The sequence below is a fragment of the Mercurialis annua genome, linkage group LG6 (assembly GCF_937616625.2).
Source record: "Mercurialis annua linkage group LG6, ddMerAnnu1.2, whole genome shotgun sequence".
Taxonomy (NCBI): domain Eukaryota; kingdom Viridiplantae; phylum Streptophyta; class Magnoliopsida; order Malpighiales; family Euphorbiaceae; genus Mercurialis; species Mercurialis annua.
Window position 1 is genome coordinate 46,973,862 of NC_065575.1, and position 27,178 is coordinate 47,001,039.

Consider the following 27,178-nt stretch of genomic DNA (forward strand, 5'->3'; position numbering starts at 1 on the left):
TAAAAGCTACAATATACTAAAATGTTTATATTAGCAAAGTAAACGAAAAGAAACAAAATTAAAGAATGTTTTAATATATTTTAAAATACTAGGTGCTAATTTGTGTAATACCTCAAATATTAGGGACTGAGAAGTTTGTTTCCACCTCACCACCAAGAAAAACAAAAAACAGCCTTCTCCAACAGTGCACACTTATTTAATTAACTAACCACAACATTAATTATTCTAAACATCACTTTTTTGCCCTTTCTTTTTCATTTTTCTTTTGTAATTAAAAAAATCAAACACTTTCTTCTTCCTAATCACCAGTACACTGTAACAGTAGTCAACAGTCCACATAAGAAGACCAAATTTTACTCTCCCACTTCAAAAAAAAAAAACACAAATCTGCAGCTCAAAATTCAGGCGCCACCACCTGAAACCGCGCCATGGGCTGCACAGCGTCCAAACTCGACAACGAGGACACAGTTCGGCGGTGCAAGGACCGGCGCCGCCTCATCAAAGAAGCCGTCTACGCTCGCCACCATCTAGCTGCTGCTCACGCCGATTACTGCCGCTCCCTTCGTATCACCGGCTCAGCTCTTTGCTCTTTCGCCGCCGGCGAGCCTCTTGCCGTCTCTGAACAAACTCCAGCCGTTTTTCTCAACTCAAACTCAAACCCTTACCATCCTCCTCCTCCACTTTCATTCACCAATAGTATACCTCCACGTGTTGCTCCATCTCCGTCGCCTTCTCTTCATCCACCGCCACCTCCGCCGGCATTTCCGTCTCCTTCTCCGTTTCCTCCTAAGCTACCTCATATCCTCTCTTCTTCGAGCATTAACTCGGTGTCTAAAACCAACCGGCGCCGGAAACCGCCGAAGCTGAAGCTGCCTCACATATTATCCGAGTCCAGCATGGCATCATCTCCGAGATTTAACTACGGCAATCCAACAGCATATCAGGCAAATTCTAATTACTCAAGTACTCCGTCGCAAGCTTCATCTGTTTGGAACTGGGAGAATTTTTACCCTCCGTCACCTCCCGACTCCGAATTCTTCGACGGTAAAGCTGAAACTCAAAATAAAAATCAAAATTACCACCACCAACACGGCCGCCGGCAGCAGCATCACTTAGACACTGATGACGTGGACGACGAAGACGAAATGGAAACTGAAACGGAAACGGAAAAATCCGAATACGATTTTTTTCAGGTACAGAACAAGAAAAATAATAGCAGCTTAAATGCCAAACAGCAGCAGCATAACAGTACGGTTGATGAAGAAACGGAGCGAGAGGAAGTTCAATGCAGTGAATGGGAAGATCACGATCATTATAGTACGACGAGCTCGTCGGTAGAAGGAGACGACGATGACGACGATAGAGAGTCCAGATCCGAGATCGGAACCCGGTCGAATTTCGGATCATCGGTTCGGGCGGAGTCGGTTAAAGAACGGGGAAACACGGCGAAATTTGACGAGGCTGGTTCGTCTGCGAGTTTCAAAACTGGAGAGATGTCTGATATGAAGATGGTGGTTAGGCATAGGGATTTGAAAGAAATTGTTGACGCTATTAAGGAGAATTTTGATAAGGCTGCGGCAGCCGGAGATCAGGTGTCGGAGATGCTTGAGATCGGTAGGGCTCAGCTGGATCGCAGTTTCCGGCAGTTGAAGAGTAAGTTTTGTGTTATCCAATCAAAATTAAATTAGAATTTTCAGTTGAATGATGAATTATAGTATTAACAAATTAAGCGTATTGATTGGCAGAGACGGTTTATCATTCAACAAGCATGTTGAGCAATATAAGCTCCAGTTGGACGTCAAAACCGCCGTTGGCCGTTAAATATCGGCTGGATACCGGTTCGCTCAATGAACCGGGTGGCCACACAAGTCTTTGCTCCACCATGGAACGGTTGTTGGCTTGGGAGAAGAAACTCTATGAGGAAGTCAAGGTATACCTAATTGTTTACTTTACTTTTATCTTTTTTGAAGATAAAAGTAATTTAAGAAAAACAAAGAGAAGAAGGATTAATCTTTTTATCGAAACAAAAGTGTTCGATAAATAACAAAGGATCAAACCTGCCCTCAAATTTGTGTCGGGATAAAATAAATTCATTTTAACTTTTTGGATCAATTAGACCCAAAAATTTGTGTTTTTAGGATCAAATAAGTTACTTGAGTCAATTAGGTTTTCGAATTTGCATCTCGGGTCAAATAAGTTTATAATTGAGGTGTATAATTTCAGAGTTACTTGATCTAAATTAAGAAAGTTTTAGATTTAATTGACCTAATATACAAGTTTTGGGTCTAATTGATTCACAAAGTTAAAATGAACTTATTTGATGGTCACGTTAACCTTTTGTGCGTTTGGTTAAAGCAAAATAATGACTAGGATATGCACCATAGTGTCTGGGATAGCGTAATTCCTCCGCAGTACCTAATTTACGGTGGATTGATTTTTTTTGTTTTTATTCATATGCTAAAAATTGATTTTTTTTGTTTTTATTCATATGCTAAAAATGCCCTTTTGGATTATTTAATCAGAATTTACCTTTTGGTAATAGGTATTAGTATTACCCAAAGGCTGGGCATCTTTCTGAATTGGTGTTTTCATTTTATCTTTTCTTCACTGGTAATTGCAGTTGACCGTATCTGTTATCTTCAGTATAAAATATTACTTCTTACAATTACTGTACTATCCCTTACTGATTAGCACAATGACAAAAAACTGCACTTTTCATATTCATTTAGTTATTATTTTTCTATTAAACATGTTTGTGGTCGTTTGAACTAACCCCTGCTCTTTGTCAGTGTAGTGGGTGTACTTATTTTCTTATTAGTTTGAATTTCTCTTTAAATTGCTAGACATATGTTAAAAATAATGTTTTTACTTTGTACGGTTTGCTGTTGAAGAAGATAAAAAAATTTCCCTAGTTGAGGATGGATTAATAATAGTGGCAGAATTTCTTTCTTTAGAATAGTAATTACATTTTCTAACTAAAAATCCAGAAATGTGATGGACTTCAACATTGAGATTAATTAAATGATTGAGTTGATGAAATTTGATATTCTGCATTTCTATAGTTGTAGATTCTCAAATTCTTGAGGTATGAATTGGATTAAATTTGCCTAAACACTCATTTTGTTTTGTATGTACATATAATTGTATTAAGTAATTCCAGTGTAGCTGGATATTTTCAAGCTTACAGGTGCTAACACTGAATGTAAAAAAAATCATGAATTATTAGGCCAGAGAGGGTGTAAAGATTGCGCATGAGAAGAAGCTGTCAACGCTCCAGAGTCAAGAGTACAAAGGAGAAGACGAAGCAAAGGTAGATAAGACCAAAGCTGCAATACAGAGGCTGCAGTCTTTAATTATTGTTACTTCTCAGGCCGTTTCTACCACCTCAACTGCCATCACTGGTGTCAGGGACACTGATCTTGTCCCTCAGTTGGTTGAACTCTGTCACGGGTAAGTCATTTCTTTTCTGAATTTTGAATGGTTTATGCATGAAGCAGAATATAGTAGCTTTTGGAAATTAACTCGTGTTAATTGCAGTTAGGGTTGACCATTCTCAAATCTCAATTTTACCCATATCTTGTTCTTGCTCTTGAGATTTTTCCAGATTAAATCTGACTTTTAGGAAGATATATAAACGTTGCGCTGTTTCTTCATTCAGAATCTGCAAACTGTTTCCAGTTTCTATTATCTGCAATGTTGTTTTTTTGGCAAGGTCCTATGATATTTGCATTCTCTGTTCTTTTTCTTAGATTCTATTGCTGAACCAAAACATTACTTGGCATACCAACTTTTCTCACTTTTAAGGCATTAAATAAATATTCTACTGGTAGGTAAAACCTTACTGTGCCACTTGCCTCATGCCCTCAATCCACATGTATAAACATGTGCTTTGTTGTACTGGTCATTGCAGTTGTCAACCACCTCTTAAAATTAGAGTGGCCCAATGATGCACTCTTCTGGTGGTTGTGCTTTATCTCATTTGATCTACCATTGAGGCTATGGTTAATTACTGGGCAGAGAGTTAGGTGCGATGAACTTAATATGCTATGACCCATCATTGTCTGTTTGTGTATTGTGAGACAATTTTCATGGTTTCATAAATTAATTCAACCATTTTGATGTTATCATCATAATAAATTGTTAGTTAACAGGGATAACCTTTGATGATTTCATAATGAATGTTATAGGAAAAAGTGTTTTGTGTCATTCAGCCATCTTATTTATGTTTGGATTATGTTATGTTACCAAGAAATAGTCCTAAGAATCACCAGTAAGGATTTTGACTACAGATAGAGTACTAATACCGCATATTTGCAGCATTGATGAATGAAATTAATGCCTTCTTTTTGCTCTGAGTTCTTAATTGTCTTCCGCTTAAACCATTTAGGTAGTCACTTATCTTATGTTCTGGGTGCAGATTTATGTACATGTGGAGATCAATGAACCAGTACCATGAAGTTCAGAACAACATTGTGCAGCAAGTTCGTGGCCTTGTGAACCGATCTGCCAAGGGTGACTTGACTTCTGAACTACACAAGCAAGCCACTCGTGATCTTGAGTCAGCTGTTTCCGCATGGCATTCCAGTTTCTGCCGCCTAATAAAATTCCAGCGAGACTTTATCCATTCTGTACATGGCTGGTTCAAGCTTACCCTTTTTCCAGTCAGCAACGACAATGTGAATGGAAATGTGGAACACTCGGATGTATATGCTTTCTGTGATGAGTGGAAGCTTGCTCTTGATCGAGTCCCTGATACAGTTGCTTCTGAAGCTATCAAGAGCTTTATCAATGTCGTTCATGTAATATCTATAAAACAATCCGAAGAGCTGAAAATTAAAAAGCAAACAGAAACAGCTTCAAAGGAGCTGGAGAAGAAGGCTTCTTCTCTACGAAATATCGAAAGGAAGTATTATCACTCATATTCCATGGTTGGTATTGGGCTCCCTGATACCGGACCCGACAATGGACAGGCATTGGATGCTCGAGACCCATTGGCCGAAAAGAAATCAGAGCTTGCGGCATGCCAGAGGCGTGTGGAAGATGAGATGGTGAGGCATGCCAAAGCAGTGGAAGTAACAAGAGCAATGACACTGAATAATCTTCAGACAGGGTTGCCTGGGGTTTTCCAGGCATTAACGAGCTTTTCTTCGTTGTTTACGGAGGCACTCGAGTCAGTATGCAATCGTTCGTATGCCATAAAATAGGTATACGTAATTATTTTTACTTTGGATTTTTGAGAAATTCATGAGAGCTGCCTGGGAAATTTTTTTGGCTGTGGCCTCTTGTGAGAATTATCATTATTTTTTGGGGGAATTTTGATATGTAAATATGTGAACCCTTTTTGCGGTTTTGGTAATATTTTTTTCAAATGTGAAAGGGAGAGGGAAATGTCTTGTGTATAGGATCATTTTCTGTGGCATATAAATGAATAAGTTATAATATGCCTTCCTGGCGGATTCAGAAATTTTCAATAAGGTGCATAAAAATATAAAATGATAGATAAATCATGTATATTAATGATATTATTTGAAAATTTAAATTTACAAAATGCTTTTTATAGGTTTTATACAGTTCTATTTATGCTTCTGGCACAAGGTACATAAAAACCTTTCAAGTTGTTCTTTTTATTGTTTTTTGTCCAACGCTTAAAACACATAAATTACTGAAAATGTGAGGGGTTGCGTGTCAAAAGAATAAACTAAAAGGGCCAAAGTGTATTTTCTAAAAAGATTAAAAGGATATTTTTGCAATGTTCAAAACTGTTAAGGGCCCAAGTGGCTAAAAAAATTGAAAGAGTTATACCCTCCTTTGAATAACTAGAAGTATTTTTCTTAACCTTTAGCCAATGCGTTTTGTACTTATTATGTTCAAGTTATGTATTCAAACATGGGATGTCATTTTTGGTTGAAATTACTGTAACAAAGAAGGCATAGGGGACCACAAGATTATTTCAGTATTGACTGCCCTTTATAAAGGGCTTTGGATGCTTTTTGAAATGGTTGTGTTTTTGTTTTATGATTGCAAATGGAGAAATATTTGAACAAAAATTGGCAGAACTGAGAGTCTCAGACTGCACCCATTGAAAAAATGTTATCTAGATATGTAAATATAGTAATAAAGCTGGAAATAATTGTCCCTATCTACAAAATCCTTTGAAAATATCAGAAATAAAACTTTTGTCGGTTAAATTTGACAGCTTCTATTTTGTTTTATCATACTGTACTGCAAGAGGATGCAGTTTCTCTTTTTACTAAAAATCCTGTGAAGACAAGCCAAACTCAACAAGTTAAAATGAAAAGATTTAGTGATTTAGGAATTTAAATGTTTTTATTTAAATAATAAAATATAAATTTATTAAGTTAAAATTAAAAGGATAATTATGTACTAGCATTAACAAAAACTTATTAATAGAACTGGTTGTTTTTCATATCAAGTCATTTAAGCAGCGCCTTGCCTATGATAGGACAATTCCCATAGTGATATGAGCGGGCAATTTTGAGTTAAATTTCTTGACGAAGATTTCTGAGCTCGATACATGAATTATAAATTGTACTCCCTCCGTCCCACTCTAATTGACAAAATAACTAAATTACAATAACCAATACAAACTAATAAATGAAATAGATAGTTACTTCTATACCCCTCTATTGATAATGGAGCTAATTAATGCTATTAGTATATTAGTCAAATTCTCATTAAATATTCACCATTTTCCCATAAAAAGTTTAAATTTAAATGAGGGTAAAGATGGAAAGTTAAAGGAAAAAATTATAGTTATGTTAGTTTTGTCAATTAGAATGGGACACCAAAAACTCCATATTTTGTCAATTAGAGTGGGACGGAGGGAGTAATATATAAATAAATATATATTGTAAAAAATAAAATACAAAAGTAGTAATCATAAAAAGAAGGCTTAATTTCTTAAAAAACCCCCACCTTGTATTTTTTTTCGTTTATACCCTGACCTTGTAAAAACACCATTTGTACCCAATTTTGAGTTTTTATGTTTCATCTCTACCCAAAAGCATTAAATTGTACTCTTTTCATTTGAAAAAAAGTTTAAAACAATCCTTTATTTTTAACTTATATACGAATTAGATATTAATGTTATTAATAGTACAAAAATACCATCTTTTTCAAAAAATTAAAAATAATAATAATTTTTTTTAGTTTTTTTAAAAAATATTTCGAATTTTTTTTTAATTTTTTCAACTTTTTTAAAAATATTTCCGACAAAAAAAATTAAAAATAATAATAATTTTTTTTAGTTTTTTTAAAAAATATTTCGAATTTTTTTTAATTTTTTCAACTTTTTTAATAATATTTCCGACAAAAAAAATTAAAAATAATAATAATTTTTTTTAATTTTTTATTATTTTATCAAATTAAAAAAATTAATTAATTATTTGGATGTATTTGATTATTTTTTAAGTTTAAGGATTTATTTGTATATTTTAAAATAGAAAAAAGTATGTTTTAAACTCTTTTCCAAATGAAAAAAGTACAATTTAATGCTTTTGGGTAGAGATGAAACATAAAAACTCAAAATTGGGTACAAATGGTGTTTTTACAAGGTCAGGGTATAAACGAAAAAAAAGTGCAAGGTGGGGTTTTTTTAAGGAATTAAGCCTAAAAAGAAAAAGAAAACTAGAGGACTATTTTTAAGAAGGGAAAAAGTAATTGCACATTTGAAGTCAATGTTTATCTTTGAACATTGATTGTTTTTGTTTTATTGTAATTTTTAAAATTTCATAATCGCAGTATCTGTCAGTCTGCTTCTCTACCGAACAATTGCCGGGACCGGCTGGAAGCTAGGATCTCTCTGACATGGATACTTAATAAATAAATAACAATATTAATCATTTCCTATTTTGTATAACTTGCAATTATTTACCCAAGGTAGGTTCTGAAGCCACTGCCACGATCCCACCAAACACCTCATATATTATATGCTTTTGCCTGTCAAATCTCTTTGGTCCAACAAAGAAATATTTTTTTCCCAAGTTGTGTTTTTTTCTCATCAAGTCATGTATGAGTATGATGCAGTATGTCTAACGATTAAAGAAAAAATGCCATTAATGACTAGAATCCAGGGAGGAGCCATTATTCTAACTTCTAACTAATATGAATCGAGTTTTTCTATAATATTTTTAAAACTGCTCCATATTCAGAGCTCGAATCTTTGATTACGAAAGAAGTAACCCTCACCACTCCATCCCGCCTTTTGCTGACTAATTTTCAATATAAGTATCACATTCATGAAATAATTGAAAGATGTTTCGATTTCCAATTGCCAATTTTTCTTTTCTATAAAAGTAAACCGATAACATTAGAATAGACTATGTTTCTACGACTTGAAAGAAATTGTCTATGATTAAGCAACACATTGTAAGAACTAAGAAGTCCAAAAATGAACTTTTCAATTATATATAGCTACTCATTTTAAAGTGTAAACTGAAAATCATTATCAGAACAATGTAATACAGGCATACTTGTTGACTCCCTTAAGAAGATCAATTAATTCTAATACTACACAGCACTAAAAGAACTCAAAGTCTAGATATTTACCTCCAGAAGATTTCATGTCTGTTCCTACTATTCTTTTACTGCTACTGCGCACCCCAATTGGTTCAACGGGCCCAAATTTTCCGGGCAGATCAGCCTCCATCGGACGTGGCACTTCTGGAGGTGTGCTGCACCTAATCAGAGCCCAATTAACACCTTCAAAGAAAGGATGTTGCTTGATCTCAGTCGCACCTCGCTTCACTCCTAATCTATGATTTGGCTCCTTCACCAGCAAGCCTCGTATCAGATCTCGGCTAGCATAGCTGGTCGCGGGCGACTCTGGAAATCTAAGCTGCTGCCCAACTACATTAAATAGTGTAGCACGGTTTCCTGAGCCTTTGAATGGCGTTTTACCGTATAATAGTTCATGCAAGAAAATGCCAAATGTCCACCAATCAACTGCACTGCCATGACCTTCTCCCTTGATAATTTCAGGGGCTAGGTATTCATGGGTTCCAACAAAGGACATGGACCGTGCTGCAGTGGGTTCTGCTACAAGCTCTGGAAGTGCAGTTGAAGACAGTCCAAGCTGTGCTTGAGGTTTTAGGTTTTTCTTCTTACTTTTCTGAGGGAATATTCGGGGAATAAAACAGGAAGGCTGAATACAAACAGATGATGGCTGAATACAGGCAGGCTGAACACAAAATGCGCCACCAGCAGCTCGTTTTGAAGCATCAGTATCAAATGAGGTTCTGATCAGGGTGGGTGAGACTGCACATCTGAGGGAAAGGTCAAAGTCTGAGAGCATTATGTGGCCATCATCACGAACAAGAACATTTTCAGGTTTTAAGTCCCTATAGACAACTCCAAGCATGTGAATGTATTCAAGAGCCAACAAAACCTCAGCAGCATAGAATCTGCAACAAGAAAATAACGATTACATATCTGTCACAAAAAAGTTTATGCCTAAGAAAATCATTCAAATTGACACATGAAGTATCAAAAAGTTATCATATTTGTTTAAACAAAGAAGAAAAAAGATTCACAAAATATTATCCTTAATCACAACTATTTTTTTCACTAAAAACAAGGCATCAAACTCAATTCTCTTTCTAAATTTCTATAGAATTCCAGCTGTTCCCTTGTACAGTTAATTGAAGCAATTATTGTTTTATGTAAGAACTTATTCCTGTTTACATTACATATTACCGAGATTGAGATGATTGGCTGTGTCACCTCCAATCAAATATATTTTCTAATTAATTTAACAGCTGTAAATATAAGCCTTTTTTAAAAGAAATGTATCTTTGCTAAAAGCTGATAACGAGTAATATCAAGGATGGAATATCCAAAACAAGTAAAGACCGGGAAGAAATGACAGGGAAGAACTGCAGGTGTTATCTCCTAAAATTGAACAAAGCAGCAGTATCAGTGTTATGCATCATGAACCATAATAGATGGTAAATAGACCATCCATTTGCCAAACTTTCTTACTTTTAAAAATCATATGCAAAAATTGATAAATGCCATGATCATGAGAACATGCTATGGACCCAAGCAACAAAGCCCTTCCCAGCACTTAAAATGCAGAGGAAAAATGATGAGTTTGAACTTAGAAGAGGCATACAGGAGATAGCATAAAAGAAGATAGCTAAAGAATGAATGATTGAACGATGAGGACAGAAAATTGATATGCTTCACTAATTAGAGAAAGCCAGAAAGGAAATGTATTGAAATAAAAACACACCTTGCTGCATACTCAGAGAAATGTTTCCCGGGTTGTCGTTGCCTCAGAGTATGCAGATCACCTCCTGGACAGTATTCCATGACCAAACAAGAAAATCTATCAGTTTCAAAATGTGTGTACAAAGTTGGTAGGAATGGATGATCCAAGAGCTGCAAGATCTCCCTCTCTGTCTGAGCCCGGGTCAACTTCTTCCTGCTTGCAAGAGATGCCTTATCCATTACTTTCATTGCAAAATAACAACGAGTCCCACTCAATTCTGAAAGATATACACTACCAATGTCACCACAACCAAGCCGTTTTAGTAGTCTAAAGTGACTCATGCCCAAAATTCCATCTCGTGCTCGGATGGCAAGAATAGCTTTCCACCTAGGATCATTTCCTTTATGGGGCTTATTTGCACTTCCAGTGATGTTACTCCAGTTGCTATCATCACTAAGGCCACTGCTATCACTCGCCCGACTAACACTAGTCTTTGTACTCTCAAGTGAATCCCCCCTAACACTAACGCTCCCTTTTGTGCTCTCGCAGTTTCTCTCCATACTTATCATGCCATCACTCGTAATAACATCACTTCTATATGTACTGGCACAGCTATTGACAATGCTCATAGCCGTCAGAACACCCATACTATCAATGCTACTATGTGGACTTACATTACCACTTGGTGGCAAAGAAGCATCCCACACACATTCTTTCTCATCCGAATCCGGTGGAAGGAGAGAACCTTCCGTATTTTGTGAAGCACGAGCAACAGCAAATGGAGGAGATAAAGATACTAAGTCATTAGGTTCCTCAATCAAACTTTCTGCTGGTGAAAGAACAGCAGGGCTTGGTTTCTTAGGTGGAACTCTGATTGAAAGATCTTCAAGGAAAGGCCCCTTCATAGACATACTCTTCATAAGACATCTGGGGTCAGATTGATTTTGCCCGATTGGTACATACACTGTTTTCATTAGATCCATATCGATAGGTTCTGGTGGATGACTAGCACCAGAGAAAGAACTAGGGCCACTTTCATCCATGGAATCACTACTTCCCTTAGAAGGAGCAATATCTAGCATTATCTCTTCTAGTAATTCCACGGAATCTTTTCCCTTCCATGGTCTTACAGGAATAGGTAAGTCCGTAATTTGGGGGCCGTGGGCATTAAATCGTCCCGCGACTTCTCTAACTAAGCCAGCATGAAGCTTTTGAATCTGGCCCCCTTCTCTTCCCAAGGACACATACGCATTTGACAACTGTCCCGCACCAGGCAATTTCCCAGGAGGAGCCTTTAATTCTGGAAACCTCTCCATCTCCAATAACCGCTTAACATTACATGTGACTATATTTCAGTTAGTAACCCTGCAAAGCAAGACTGAAGAGTTTAAGAGACACTTTAGTTTACTACATTAATAACCACCACTGCATTGCTTAAAGTGCCAAATCTTTCCCTAACATAAAAATATGAAAGGATGCCACATTCCCTTGATTCTTAACTAGCTTATACAATTAAACTATAAATAGCAATCGTTTTGAGCTAGAATTTAGTCCTAATACAAAAACAAAAATCGAGCCTCAAATTAATTTTCTCCGCTTACATGTTCGTGCCAAAATAGGAAATGACGATAAAATCATAAACAAAAACTACATTAAAAAACCAGAAAATAATTTAGGAAAGTAGTTTATATACCAAATCCTCACTAACCGTCTTCTACCAGCACGTTTGGACAATTTTTCTTTTGGCAAAGCTCACTAAAATAATTTAACTAATCAAAGAGGAATCATTAAATCCTTAACTTCAATCACAATCAAAAACAGTATTTCTAGTCAATTAGTAAAAAGAACACACCAAGCCTATTTTATATAAAAAATAATAGTCAAAAAACAAACCAGCAAGTTTGAAAAAGAAAATTCACAAAACATAATGTATTATCAGCATTATCATGATGAAAGTAAAATCCAAAAGGCAAAACAAAACAAAACAAAACAAAACAGAGAATCCAAAGAGATCTCAGTACACAACAATAAAATAAAACATAAAAACAAAAAGCACAATGAACATTCAAAATTTTCTAATAAAAATACTTACACGCCATTAAAACGAGAGAAGAATGAGAATCTCATGTACTCGAATCTTCCTTAGGGTTTGAATAATTGCTATTTCCCTTTAGCTAAACTGAGAAAGAAAATAAAGGTTAAAGAATTAAAGAGTAGCGCCGGAGCTAAGCTAGTGATCAGAGCTCGAGCTCTTCGTTCGCTCACTCTCAAAATCAATGGGAATTTCACTTTTAGTGTGGGTTTATGCTTAGTGTATAGTACAGGGTAGCTCTGCAGCTAAAATAAAAGCAAATTAGTGGTATACGGTTTGCTTTTGCTTTTCTTCTTTAATTAATTAATTAATAAGTATAAATGGGAATGGGAGCAGTTTTTTTTTTTTTTTTTATTTGCAGCGTCCACTTTAGTAGAGTAGAGGAAGAGGAGGTGGTAAAGAAAGCAGAATCGGAGCAGCGGGTCCCACTCTGTTTCTTCTTTAAGCTACACTTCTTTTCACGGTTCGGGTGGCAACACCTCCCCATTTTTTAATTTCCATTTTTGTCCCTTTTCTTTCATCCGGTTTGGATTCTGGTTATTCCAGTCTCTCACTCGCATTATCAACCGCGCGTGCCTTTAGTTACTTGATTTGTGAATTACTGATAACTAATTTAAATTTTGCATATTTTGTGTTTAAGCAGCAATGGCAGAATTAGAAAAAAAAAATTAGTTTGGATTTAATTGTTAATTCACTAGTAATTTTTGGCAGTTCAAAATTAACCTTTATTTAACTCTAAATTTATTATAAATTGATTCCCATTTTAATAAGATTTATGTCTATTTTTTTATTAAAAAAAAGAATTTTAGTCAAAGCTGAATTGGAATCTATTCAAACCATAAAATAGCTTCGCCCCTGATAGATAGCATATAATTTTTGGTCATTTAGACATGTATAACTTGCTTTGTAGTATATATAAAAATTTGATGTAATGCTTGATAAAAAAATTAAAAGGATCTTGTCAATCCAAACTGACTACATTAACAAATTAAAGTATCAATTCAAATTGCAAGGCACTATTTTATTATGTAACACTGCATATGCAAGCAACCCAAGCTGCTATGTTTCAGCAACATTCAATATGAGCGTCCATATTACACACATAATGTGTGCATTAATATCAGCATTACACACATATTGCGTGTAGCAAATTTATTTTTAAGAAAAAAACATGTATAACTTGCTTTGTAGTATATATAAAAATTTAGGATCTAGCTTAATATTTAGTTTTGTAATATCTACAAACTCAATTAACATAAGGATTTTTTATTCCTCTGAAATTATAGCATTCATATTAATAATTGCACAAGACAGAAAAATTATAACTTTAAAATATTATTAATAATTATAAATAAAGTGGTCGATACATTAATAGAAAAATTAAATATATATTAATTAAAAAATGGTTTGACTGTCCATATCATTAATAAATACTTGGTCTTTGTATAAATAAATAAATTTTAATTTTTTTCTTATAATATATCTAAAGATATCTTTTTTTTGAAACTATCTAATGCATAAATGAAAAAGACAACTATTGTCAAGCTAAATTATAATTATGTAAATAAGACATTTAATATAGAAAAAAGAAGGCCAAATGTTGTAAAAAGGCCAAACTTTTCATAAAAATTTCACAAAAGTCCTGATCTTTTAATTTTGTCGATTTTGGCCAAAAACTTATTATTTGGTTTCACAAAAGTCCCGACCTTTTAATTTTGTTGATTTTGGCCAAAAATGGATTATTTGGTTTCACAAAAATCCTGACCTTTCAATATATGTGCACGCCACATAGGCGCCACATAGGCAAATTGAAATCAAATTGAGAGTTGGCCACAATTGAAACCAAATAATCTGTTTTGGCTAAAATTGACAAAATTGAAAGGTCAGAATTTTTGTGAAATTTTTATAAAAGATTTTGCCTTTTTATAATATTTGGCCAAAAAAGAACTACTCATTTTAAAGTATAGTAGTATAGTATTTTTCCTAAAATAAAATAAAATGAAAAGAAATTAATAATTATGGTCCCAATGACAACATAAAATTATCACAATAATAATATAGGGTCTACCTCCACTTTCTTTCCCATAAATTTCTTTTTGTCCATTATTATGTTTTACCGCCAAATTGGCTTTTAAGTGGGTCTTCCATTCAGATAGCTTTAATCATTTGAATAACCACCGCAGGTTCTATATAGTCTTAAAAACAAATATTAAATCTTAATCCACATTTCATCAATTTTTTAAGTCCAGTGACAGTATAGTCCAATTATCTACAGTCTATCATTAGAATGTGTCTGCTACGACCAAATTGGCGCGTTGGATTGGTAAAATATTTTTAAATGTCTAAACAACCCTTGCAAGAAGTGTGGCGACATAAGCAGCTAAAAACAAGGGTCATTCTTGACATTATGGAAAAGGACAGGTACGCGTGCATGGTAAATTTGTCCAAAATTGCAGCCAATTAAAAAAATGTTAGAGAAAACGGTTATAAAGCGTATTTAAACATAGTAACCAGTAGTAGTGTAGTATATAGCGCAGTGGTAGAGAAGAGAGAGTCAGTGACCGGTCACCGTCTTCTGTAGGGTGGCCCAAAGTGTTGCCGTTTAAGACAACCATGTCACTGCCTATTCTGAGTTTCTTCTCGTCGACGTTGATGTTTATATGGAACATTTTGTTTTTGTCCCCTAACGTATATGAATTGGATTAAGAGATGTCATTCTTGCTTCAAAATTGACATACTTTATCAATAATTATTATTGTCCCAATTATCGTTCATTTCTTCGGATATACCATATATATTCTCTCCGTCCTATGTAAATAATGAAACTTGTTATTTTGGTATTTTCTTTATAAAGATGAAAAAAAAGTTATTGTAATAAATTAATAAATGTTAATTATAGATAAATAATCATTTATTCTTATAATTAATTAACATCTTTGTAGAAGTGCACTTTTTAATTTTTATAAGATAGAGGAGTATGTTAAATAGGCTCACTGGTTGAGACTGAGAACATGGCTAGCCTTTTGAAATATGTAGAGTGAATTGAGAGTCAATAAGCATTTTCTAGATTTTTACCCTTTGAATGTTTGAATTTGTTTCTTAACTATTCGAGAAAAATAAAGCTATAGTAACATGATGCATGTTTGAATTCTGAAATCATGCATTTTAAAGATGTGAATAGTATAGGGAGGATTAGTGGACAAAGACGGTGATCAAATGTGAAATATGTAAGGTTAGTTAAGAAAGATGGTGTGGAAGAAACTTTTTTCTTTTTGGGTCTAACTTCTAAGCAAATTAGAATCCGCATAAGGAGTAATTGATCATGGAAGTCAGCAAACTTTTAATTTATTTGTATTTAATTATTGAATGTTAATTGGGGTATTATTATTTCATTAAATTTTAGTCCCATTTCAAAAAAAAAAGGAACTACTATGTTATTAAACACATAAACATCGAGTTAATTATTAACCGATTATGTTTTATATAAAATAATACAATATAAATTGACGCACATAATCAAACACCAATTGCATCAAATGCATAACTTGACTTAAAATTTAAAAAATAATTCCATTAAAATAAATTTAAAATTGGACGACTAAAATAAATCAAAATTTGATAATTATAATAAAATCAATCGAGAGTCTAGAGACTCTCAACATAATTACCTCAAACAAGGCTATATACCCTACTCATTACTTTCTTAATATAAAACATATAGTAACATGAAAAAAAGTGGGGTGGAGATTTTTGCACTCCAACCCTTTATAATTGCACTCCACTTTTATATTAAAAGACTTTATCATCCTTCATTAAGAATATTTATTTCTTTGAGTTTTCAACATTTTCTACTCAGCCATTATCCTTATTTTAGTGCTATTTTTCTTTCTCAAAACATTTTAATTCTACTTGATGTTTAGTTGTTGATAACTTTATTTCAATATAAAAATTACAATTATATTACTTCAAAATTATATAAAATAAAGATAAATCAATTTTTGTAAAGATAATATTTTAAAAATTTACAGACTATGAATAAATTAATAGAATATAAATACTACAGCCTAAAAAAATAAATGACCTAAAAAAAACCAAATTTTGACATTTTTATAAATTCTATTTTTTTTATTTTTTCAGTTATAGCATAGTTTAGAAAATTTTAATTTCAATTACAATCAAGAGTCAAGTCCGCTTAATCAAACCAACAGTATTTAATTTTATTCATGTGAAAATTATTAAACAATTTTATTTTATTTATTCCTCTTTTTTATTCAATTGAGTTAATTTTCCTTCAATTGGACACCAATCAAAAATTGCCAAGTGAGCAAAATTTTAATAATTTATTTAATGAGAAATTTTTGCTATACTGAGATAATTTTTTTAAAATCAGACAATAATTGATTAAAAAAATTTGATTAGAATCGATAAAAACGATAACATGTTTGAATGGTTGTTGAGCCATTGAACTTGAGGATAATATTAATATTTTTAAAAAATCAGTTTTATTGAATTATGATTTTTAATTTTTTTTAATAGTAAATAAGTAAATAGACCACAAAAAAAAACAAAAAAAAATTATCCGCATTTAAAAATTAATCATCAAAGACTTGTACAAAACATCAATCCTAAGAAATATAAAACTAGAAATTATCTAAAAGGATAATTTGTAGAGTATTGAAAGATGAAAAACTAAATGATTTTTAGTTAAGGGTAAGTCAGTCATATATAATTAATACTTCCTCCGTCCCAATAGAGTTGTCCACTTTGCCTTTATCACACAGTTTAAGAAAAGCAATTATTACTAATAGATTTTATAAAAAATTTCTTACTTTTCTTGTTATACCCCTATTTAATATAGGGTTCACTTGCAATTTACTTTCAATTTACTCATCAGTAGATTTTAAATAGGGGTAATATAGAAAAATTGAGTAAAAAAATTAGTTACCTTTTCAAAGTGAACAAGAATTTTGGGACAAAAATATTTCTCAAAGTGGACAACTCTATTGCGATAGAGGGAGTAAATATAAAAGTGGAGTGCTATTATAAAATGGTGGAGTGCAAAAATCTCCACCCAAAAAAGTGGTGTATAAAACAAGAACATGAGGATCATCCACATTTGGAATTTATTTGATCATAGTCACAAATGAATGGTGACGATGAAAAGGTGATATAGAGAGAAGTCACAACCCACATTCATAGATTTCGATGAAAAAGAAGCGTTTTATTATAGTGGAAGTGGGGCTAGGGCGTTGCTTTTTGAACAAATGCAAATTAGAGGTTTGAAAATGTTGGAATTAGGAAAAGGGTGGAGGCATTCAAGGTGGGTTCGCCTTCAATCATTCTTTTACTTTTTTCTTGCACTATATGTGGACCATAACATAACCTCTCTTTTTCTTTATTATTGTCTCTAAGAATCAACGTAGTTTAATTCATCACTACCCACATTTGGGATCATTCATACTATTATTCACTCTTTTTTACTGATCCTTCTATAGTAGTAACCAACAATTTAAAGCACCAATGAACTACAGATAAAGTGAAACATGCGCTAAACATGAATTTTAAGATTACATTTTTCTATGAACGTAGAATTTATTGTTTCTAATTAGAAATACAACGAACAAACTGATGCTGCGGAAATAATAAATAATACAATAAATTTATAATTTGTTGATTAATAAAATCAATTCCATCAAATAGCAAATTTGGCTCAAAACGATGTACATTACGTGTAAAGTTGGTGTGTATCGATTGTTGTCTGTTTCCAATAATTTTAGACTCATAAATCACCTAAATTGCACATCTCAAACTTTAATAAAAGTATTGTCAATACTAGTTCCGCGATTCAATTTTTTCAAGAAATCAAATTCCACATCCACACCCGTATGATAAACTTAAAGGAACCAACAACCTATAGATTAAATGATATAAGCCTTGTACATCAAACTGCTATGTTATGAGTTTAAATTTTTTCCACACGTACCCCCTCCCTAATTATAAAAAAGAAAAAACCTTAAGCAAGGGGGACAGGACCTTCATATTCCACCTCAACATAGGCCATCTGCCCCCATTCAGCAAAGGTGATCAGTTGCCCTACTTTGATGGATCAACCCAATTGACAACTTGTACGTCATTTGATCAGGTCCAAACCTTTAATTGTTATAGGCCAACAGATCATTACACGGATTCTATTGGATCTGCGAGCCCATTATTCGTTATTCTGGCCCATTAAATGCTCCTTCAAAATTTAGGGACAAAACTTGGGTTTAGACCACAATGAGAATATTATACGCCATTTTATCAATAAAAATATTAAAATTTACAAATTTATATATTACTTTCGAATTTAAAATATTATATTTTAGCTTATATATATAAATTAAATTTTTGCTATTTATACACCGTATTGTCGTTGTTCAAAGGTCACTAATTAAATGACTCACAAATCACAATGTATTTTATATTAATTTGATCCACATTAAATGTGTCGGCTACAGAACACGACTAATATGCAAAAACAATATCAATTATAAATCAATAATTTATTTATTAAAAAATATAAAAACTATTATTTGATACATGAGATCATTTATCATTTTATGTATTGAAATAATTGTGGTTGGAAAGAGTATTGAAATAATTGTTCATATTGATATTATAGTCCAATTTTTTTTTAATCATAAGAAGTTTAATTTTTGTGTGGTTATATAATAAAATGTAGTCCACTCTTTTATATACAGTATATTTTTTCGTATTAATAAGCTTTACCTCGAGTGGCATATACATTCGATATGACCTTTTTAAATTTTTAGGATGAAATCTCATTAAAATATCTAAATATTCCTCCTCAATTATGATAGATGATAAAAAAATGAATAGAAATTTAAATTTGGAATCTAAGCAAACGAATGTATTAACATTTCCTGTAAATAAAGATATGTAATGACAAGTAGATTTGTCGGCAGAGTTGCCTTAAAGACCTCGGTTGGCCCAATTCTGGGTATTTTTGGCTCTGGAATTTTGCTCATTTCCCTAATCAATTCTGATTAAATAACATTATCACGAACCCTTACACTAAACGGCGGCAGGTAGTAGAAAGGTAGCTGATTAATTGAAACAGTATTAAAAAATATCCACGTACGAAAAAGTCAACGTCCGAAATGAAGTGGACTGCAACTGTGGACTTAAACCGACTCTTAATTCTTGATTTTGTCGGTTTCGCAACAACTCAACAACCACCTCTTCCATCCAAAATCCAAATCCAAACTTTCCCTTTCTCAAATTTCAGCAATTAAACAAACAAAATTACGATCAGATCCGCCTCTGACCTGTTATCACATGGCAGTGGCATCGGAAACCGCGCAGAGGATCGCTCCGTTGCCGATGGAGTCTTCTTCTGCTTTGGCGGCAGCCGAACCGTCTTCGCCGCCGGTTACTATTTCTTGCGATTATGCTGACTCACCTGCTCGCAGTGATCTCTCCGATTCCTCTCAAAACCCTAACAGAGACTTGGAAATTCAGGCACCTACTAATTCTTCAATTCTGTTTTCGATTCTAATGTTCTATTTTGTTTCAATTTCATGAGCTTGTTGATTCTTGAAAGTTGAAATTCTGTTATGAGAAAAGTGAAACACAAAGTAAAATGAAATTTTACTATGTTTACTGTTCTGGATAAACTTTAGTTAGTAATTTCGTTAACTCGTTTCGAATTTATGCTAGTTGATTAGTATGGCTTGTAGATTAATAGCTTTCTTGAGCAATTGCAGTTAACAATTAACCTTGATCCGTATAATCATTTTCATTTTTCTTTTTAATTTTATTTTGGTAATCCTTGTCAAACCAATTTATTTTTTCGATCTTTATACTCATTGCTTTGTTTTTGGCCTTTGTATAGTTGGCATTGAGGAGTGAAGAGTATAGACAGCTTTTCCGTCTGCCAGCTGACGAAGTGAGCAACTTTTAGTTTATGGATATACATTTGTTTCTTTGAAGAAGCATCTAAGATTCTTCTTGTTCCTTTTTCTATTAGGTTCTTGTGCAGGATTTTAATTGTGCATTTCAAGAAAGCATTCTTCTTCAGGTAATTTAGTTATTACATGTACTATGCATTTTGGGGATTGCGTTGCTTCTTTGACCATTTTGCATTCACTGCTCCTCAAATTCTGAGCAAGCACATCCTTTGGTCAAGATGGGATCTTAATTTTGTTTCCTACAGATTTATTGACTTGCACTGATAGACACGCAGCGAGTTCTTTTATATTTATTCATTTAACTTGTTACTTGTTGCAGGGGCATATGTATCTTTTTTCGAGCTATATTTGCTTTTATTCCAACATTTTTGGATTTGAGACAAAGGTAACTTCAAAAAATCAAGTGTATTTCTTTTAATCAGATGGTCTATGAACTTGTCACTCTTCTTAATACACTTCTAATTTTCATGGGGTTTTGTTCCAGAAAATAATTCCCTTCGCTGAAATTTCAACTGTAAAAAGAGCCAAGACAGCTGGGATATTCCCTAATGCTATAGAAATTTTTGCGGGGGAGAAAAAGGTAGTAATATATCTGGTGTTATTACTTTCTTGGCATTTTATATTGCCCTACATGTCTTAAAAAAAATTGTTTTTCTGAGAATGCTCCCTCGCACTTTTGAATTTCAGTAACAGCTGCAATTTCTAAACCCGGTTATTAATTTGGCAGTACTTCTTTGCATCATTCCTCTCCCGTGATGAAGCCTTCAAGCTTATTAATGATGGATGGATGCAGTGTGTTAACGGTACTAAAGTACTAACGGGCGAGCAGGTGTTTGAAACTGCCACTTCCTCAGTTTTATGCTATAAATGCTTTTTTGATATAGTAATACATTTAATGATATATTCCAGGGCAAGTGATTGTAAGTAAGTGCCTCAAAGTAATACAACTGATCACCAATATTCTCGATTTTAGCATTAATGAACAAGTATTTGATTACATGGTTATATTATAAGTGGACAATATTACTTGTGGCTGTTTCAATAAATTTTCACGTATGCTTAATTGATTGACGACACACTTTAAGTCTGCTAGACTGTTTGATATTTACACTTTTCATGCTGATTATTACCTCAGGAATCAATATCTAGGTCTGAAAGCCTTGATATTGGCGCTGTTGTAATCGAAAAAGTCAATAGCCTTGTAGAAGTCGATCAGTTGGATTCTGATGACAGGTATATATATATGATCTATGTTAACATACTAGTCAGCTCTGATTTTTCTTGGGAGAATTATATTAGGTCAAATTTGTTAATGTGGAACAGGCATAAGGACGCTTCTCCATCAACTGACTATAATCTTTCAGCTCCTTCCCCTGTTGAGATTGAGACAGTGCCAGTAAGACTTACGGAGACACGAGAAAATTTCGAAAAGAATGTTGAACCAGATAGATATATGAACTCTTCATCTCCAACAAGAACTTCAACATGGATTGAAGAAAATACAGATGCACCAGAGAGTTAGTAACCTGTTCCCTATACGTTCAAATTATGGTTTATATCATCTTATCTTATGCACCACTGCTGTAAATAATAGTTTTTCTCTACTTTATGGTTGTGTTATTTTCCTATTAAACATGCTTACAAAGAACATAGTTCTTGCCCACCCCCTACCTTAGTCTTTTGGTTGAAAATTGGTTAACATGGAAATATCATGATGAAATGATTTTATAAAGAGAAGATTATTAGTGGCTCATAAAAATAGTAGGACAAGTAGAGGATGATGTTTGAACGTACGCTTAATGTTTTTGTACAAGTTGCATTATTTGCTATAGGTTGGTTCTGATAACTTGAACTGGCTGTTTTTTTGTTTGCAGTTCGAAAATCTTATACCAAAGTAGGAGAAACTAAATTTCCGGTATTATTTCATTTTTGTGCTATCATTTTGTATGTTAAACATTTGTATCCTTGTGTATTACTGTTATGATACTTGTAATAACAATTGACCAGGAGGCTTTTTCTTGCCCTCGTTTTTTGTTTTATTTCATGGATTGCAGATAAAAGTTGAGGAGTTTTTCAATTTGTTCATTTCAGATAATGCTAACAACTTTATTGAATCTTTCCATGAAAAATGCGGAGATAAGGGTAATTTAATCCGCATCCCTTAGAAACATAGTACATCCTTTCTTTCTTTGTTGGTGAGGTTGATAAATCGACTGTTTGTTCATTTGTTGGATAAATAATTCTGCTTTTTCAGAATTCAAGTGCTCTCTGTGGCACCCGCAGGAGAAATTTGGATATACTCGTGATGTGTCATTTCAACATCCTATAAAACTTTATTTTGGTATGTAATTGCCCCGCCGCCTGTTTATTTGTTTCTGCACTCTGAATTCTGTGAATGTGTTCTATCATAGCGAACTTCTTGAATTTTTTTGAAGGTGCAAAATTTGGCAGCTGCCAGGAAGTCCAGAAATTTCGAGTATACAGAAGCAGGTTCCCTTTTTGGCATAAATTTTGTAACATGAGACTGTTTGAATTTATTGTTTTGATTTTTTTTTTTAGGATTTTGGTTGCATTATTTCGTACCAACCCTGTTTCTTACAGTATAACAGAGGAATTATCTTTGGTTAGAAAAGAAAATGAGTTTTCTGAGGATTGTAGGAGCAGTGAGGGTGTGTAGTAGTACAATAAAGAAATACAATATTCTTAATTTGCTCTAGCAGCATCATATTTTTACTGTCTAATATAGGGCTTTGTCTTGAACTCTTGATGCAATCTGGTAATTCTAAGGTGGTCTTGTGAATTTTAGAACTGTGCTGCAGTTACCTAAATCTTTGGAGAATGATTATCCAAATCTTGTTTTTCTACTAGCTTGGTAATAATTAATGTAGGAGCAGCAACATTTCTGCAGAAGTTGAAGGTTTGTGGATGAATGTGTTGAATGTGTTGAATTTTGTAATAGAAAATGCTGCAGAAGCTATTATTATTGAGTTATATGGTGTTGCAGTTTGGTCCCTGTATAGTAGTGTAGATACTTCATGGCCATGAAATTTTGATAGACTTAGCAAATATTTTGAAAATCTTTTTTGTACACTAATGTAGAATTTGCAACTTAAAATTCACTTGACATTGAGGTTGGAATAGTTCTTTTCAAACATCTTTTTTATTGGAAATTCTAAAATTGCTGAGTGAGTAAAGGATGTAAATAGATAGCTTTTCTGAAAAGCAGGTTTACAATTTATACAAATTTAAAAATATACTTAATTATTTTAAATAATCTCAATTGTGCTTTTTTTTTTTGCCTTAAACAGCATTACTGATCAGGCCTTAAGTTCATTTTAGATGTCTTTTGTCTCGTAAGAGTGATTCAAGATGATTTAAGGTTCCTAGATCTTTATGAAGATTCAGCCCAAATTCATTAGACTTGGAAGTGAAAAATATTTATAGCTGATTCCCCTTAACTTGAATTAAGGTTTAGTCGAGTTGAATTGAGTTGTATTATGGGCTTTATATATAATACTAGCGAAGATCATTAGTTTGTAGAATGTATTGGATTTTATGCTTATTATGACCAATGCACTATAATCTCATAAACTGACAAAGTGGTTAGCTCAGAAGTAGTGATTTTCTATAGCCACAAAGTCAATGTGTAAGCAGCAAACATGATGCTTATCGTATAGATATCTTAAAAATAAAATAAGGCCTTACATTCTGACTTATGCTAAGTTGCATATAGATAACTAAATACGAAAAAACAAGCTTATCTTCCTTCTGAATAGTACTCAAAAACAGAGATTTAATGAGAAAATTTTAAAAATGTTTCATCAACTCTATTGGATCCGTTGCTGAACTTAGTGAGAACTAACTTTAATGTCTATGAGATAATATTGGCTTCTTGCCTGCAACAACTTGCCTCTGAATTTGCATTCTGATATAATTTTTTTCCTGTTCCATGACCTACTTATTTTTTTCGTTTGTCAGCCATTTGATTGTTGAGACATCACAAGAAGTCAGTGATGTACCTTATGGAGATTATTTTCGTGTTGAGGTACAGGCCATCACCATCCAATAATTATGTATTGCTTGATGAATATGATACCTTTGTTTCCTACTTCTTTGTACCCTTTTCTCAAAAGTGTTTTTTAATTTCACATGCTAGTTTGAAAATGGTGTACTTTATGAACAATTGATTTTAGTGGTAAGGAAATTTTATTATAATGAGAGGCAAAACTTTTTGTTCTGTTTGTTTGGTGCTTGAATACTGAGGTTGTTTAGCATTACATCGGGTTAGGGAGACCTTTGAACTTTTGAATTCATGATACAACCTTTATTTTGCTCCATGATGGTTGATAATTTGATAAGCATTCATTGGATGCGACCTTTGAAATTTTGAATTCATGAAATAGTTTTTTTTTTTTTTTTGCTGAATGATGGTTGATGATGTACATTGGATGCAGAAACTTCCAGACATCTGCTGGAATTAGTGTCTGATATTCTTGTGATCTTAATATAGGGGATCTGGGATGTAGTCAAAGATGATGGTGGGTCAAAGGAAGGCTGCATTTTGCAGATATATGTGGATGTGGCATTCAGCAAGAGAACCGTTTTCAAAGGTTTTTCTGGTTCTTTTACTAATTACTGTCTTCAACCTGAATCTCACTATGCACCAAATATGCCAGTACAAGATGAATGTATACATGTTTGAAGGATAAGCCTGAAAGCTCAATGTTTCTGCCTTTTTAGTTGGTGACTGTGAACTTTTAATTTATCTTTTTCATATAATAGTTATGTTAATCACATTGTTTCTTAAAAATCTCGCTGTACACACTTTCACAATACCTGAACATAATTCATGAATGTACCTGGTGTTTTCATATTGTTACAGGGAAAATAGTGCAATCTACTGTAGAAGAATGTCGTGAAGCTTATGCAACATGGATAAATATGGTAATATTATCTCTTTTAAGAGTTTCATGTTGAAGTTGTTTATCCTAGTCGCAGTTATTTGCAAATTTTATAATGAGTTCTTTTGCAGGCACATGATGTACTGAAGCAGAAGAAAATTGAAAGAGTAGAAGGTTGAAAGGGCACCAACGATACAAACAAACTTTCTATACACTTATGTTTTATACTTTGAGTTTCGCATTATCTAAATTTAGTTAATGATGTTCTCCTTGACTTAAGCAGAAGGTCCGAGCATGATTCAGAATGGTGAAGGGGATTCTGAAAGGTTGGTGAAGGCTCTGGATGCTTCAGAAATATCAAGCCAATCAAATGACGACGGGAGGACAGCACGGATATCTGGTGCCTTGGATGATAATGTACGGACCGGTAACCTCATGCAAGGAAATTTTACAGATGCTACAGCAGTTACATCATTATTAGGAGAATATGCGACAAAGTCCGTTACCTTTTTGAAAAGCCAGAGCCAGATTTCCCTGGTCTTGATTGTGGCATTTGTTGTCATATTTCTGATGCAGGTAAGTGCCTTGCTTAAGCATAATTTTGCAAATAGCATCATTATATCTACTTGGTTGAAAATGTCGGATGCAACTTGAAATCCTATCGTATTTGCATAGTTAAATTCTATGTTGCACGATTACGGATATGGATAGGGGAAACGGAAAACTTGGACATAGTGAAACAATGTTATTTTAAGGTTTCGTAGGTTAAAATGAAGTTCCGTGTCCCAAACGCTAAGTTTCCGACACATTTACCTGATTGAATGAAGTGTCTGTGCTACTTAGGTTAAATTAGATATATGCTTTTAGACTTTAAGTTGCAGCAGCGTTCTTTCACAAACTTGCGCATCGTCTGATGAGCTCTTTTCCCATTTCACAATTATGGTTTAGTAATTCCACATAGACCGGGACATGGGCCGGTTTGAGCCCAGAACCGGATTGGTCAAAACCGTCCCAGAACCGGCCCGGCACATGTTCTGGCTGTTTCCCATTTCTAGGAACCGGTCCAATTCCAGAATGGCGGTTTTGGTTCCAAACCTAAAGAAACAACTAAAGTGGCCGTTCGTGTCAACTCCACTTTCCATTTCTATAGGAACCGTGAACTGCCGGTTCATGAACCGTGGCCCAGTCTAATTCCACAACTCACATGCCTGCGTATGCTTTGAAATACACTCGGAGTTTCGCTAGGTTTCTCCCCTTATGTGTTGATTGGCTAAAACTTGTTGGTTTGCATTAGTCTGCCTTTAAGATTTCATGTTCCCTAAGCCAAGGGCAATAAGGAGCTCATGTGGCATCTGAACTTAATATTATTAAAATGACATAAGCTACATGTGATTCATTGTTTCCCCCCTGCAGGTGAGCATAGTTGTCCTATTAAACCGACCCCAAAATGTCCACGTGGTTTCCCCAGGAGACTACTACTTTGGTGGTCTGATGAGCGACAAATCGACGGAGGCTGTGGCTTGGCTGGAAAGGCGGATGCACCACCTTAAAGATGAGATGCTTATGGTTGAGGGACATCTTGAGAGGTTGCGACACGAGCATAATTGGTTAAAATCCCAGTTGAAAGATCTCGATGGTCTTGAAAAGGGTAAGTAAATAACCTGAATATTGTATGGATCACGATTTTAAGTAAATGTGCTTTTCTTATTTCATTCTGCTTCCAGATTGTTTCGCATGTCTTGTATATAATGCCATTCCAGGGTTTTTAATTGATCATTATACTAACTCCTGACTTGGGGTAAGGTCAGATCTCAGGACCATATAATGTTGCCAATGTGTAATTCCAATGCATATCATATTGTATGGTAATAACACAGAAAACCTTAATAGATGAGTGGAACCACAACAAGATCAATTTTTTTCTCTTAAGACATTTTAGGTTTAAGCATGTAATTTAAAAATAGAAAACAATAGATATATGAAA

At 33.7% G+C, this 27,178-nt stretch overlaps 3 protein-coding genes across 6 annotated transcripts; 2 read left to right on the forward strand and 1 right to left on the reverse strand.

Annotated features, from left to right (window-relative positions):
* Positions 1-260: 260 nt before the first annotated feature.
* Positions 261-5,441, forward strand: LOC126654160 (nitrate regulatory gene2 protein-like). The gene is made up of 4 exons (XM_050348237.2): positions 261-1,653; positions 1,746-1,930; positions 3,227-3,450; positions 4,418-5,441. The coding sequence occupies exons 1-4, from the start codon at positions 429-431 to the stop codon at positions 5,202-5,204; spliced, it is 2,421 nt and encodes an 806-aa protein (XP_050204194.1). The 5' UTR covers positions 261-428; the 3' UTR covers positions 5,205-5,441.
* A 2,960-nt stretch (positions 5,442-8,401) lies between these two features.
* Positions 8,402-12,670, reverse strand: LOC126687118 (serine/threonine-protein kinase D6PKL1). 4 transcript variants are annotated; one of them, XM_050381500.2, is made up of 3 exons: positions 12,328-12,670; positions 10,253-11,596; positions 8,402-9,422 (listed from the first exon to the last, which is right to left on the reverse strand). In XM_050381500.2, exons 2-3 carry the CDS (start codon positions 11,545-11,547, stop codon positions 8,540-8,542), a joined length of 2,178 nt encoding a protein of 725 aa, XP_050237457.1. In that variant the 5' UTR covers positions 11,548-11,596; positions 12,328-12,670; the 3' UTR covers positions 8,402-8,539. The 4 variants fall into 4 exon arrangements, with proteins under 4 accessions (XP_050237457.1, XP_050237456.1, XP_055962181.1 ...); XM_050381499.2 differs by having other exon boundaries at positions 12,324-12,670; XM_056106206.1 differs by having other exon boundaries at positions 10,253-11,609; positions 12,324-12,670.
* Positions 12,671-19,459: 6,789 nt separating this feature from the next.
* Positions 19,460-26,906, forward strand: LOC126687210 (protein VASCULAR ASSOCIATED DEATH 1, chloroplastic). The gene is made up of 18 exons (XM_050381658.2): positions 19,460-19,844; positions 20,218-20,271; positions 20,353-20,403; positions 20,613-20,678; positions 20,778-20,873; positions 21,021-21,122; positions 21,429-21,526; positions 21,617-21,810; positions 22,168-22,208; positions 22,348-22,435; positions 22,548-22,634; positions 22,729-22,783; positions 24,272-24,338; positions 24,804-24,903; positions 25,176-25,237; positions 25,326-25,368; positions 25,478-25,770; positions 26,608-26,906. The coding sequence occupies exons 1-18, from the start codon at positions 19,662-19,664 to the stop codon at positions 26,848-26,850; spliced, it is 1,923 nt and encodes a 640-aa protein (XP_050237615.1). The 5' UTR covers positions 19,460-19,661; the 3' UTR covers positions 26,851-26,906.
* Positions 26,907-27,178: the final 272 nt, after the last annotated feature.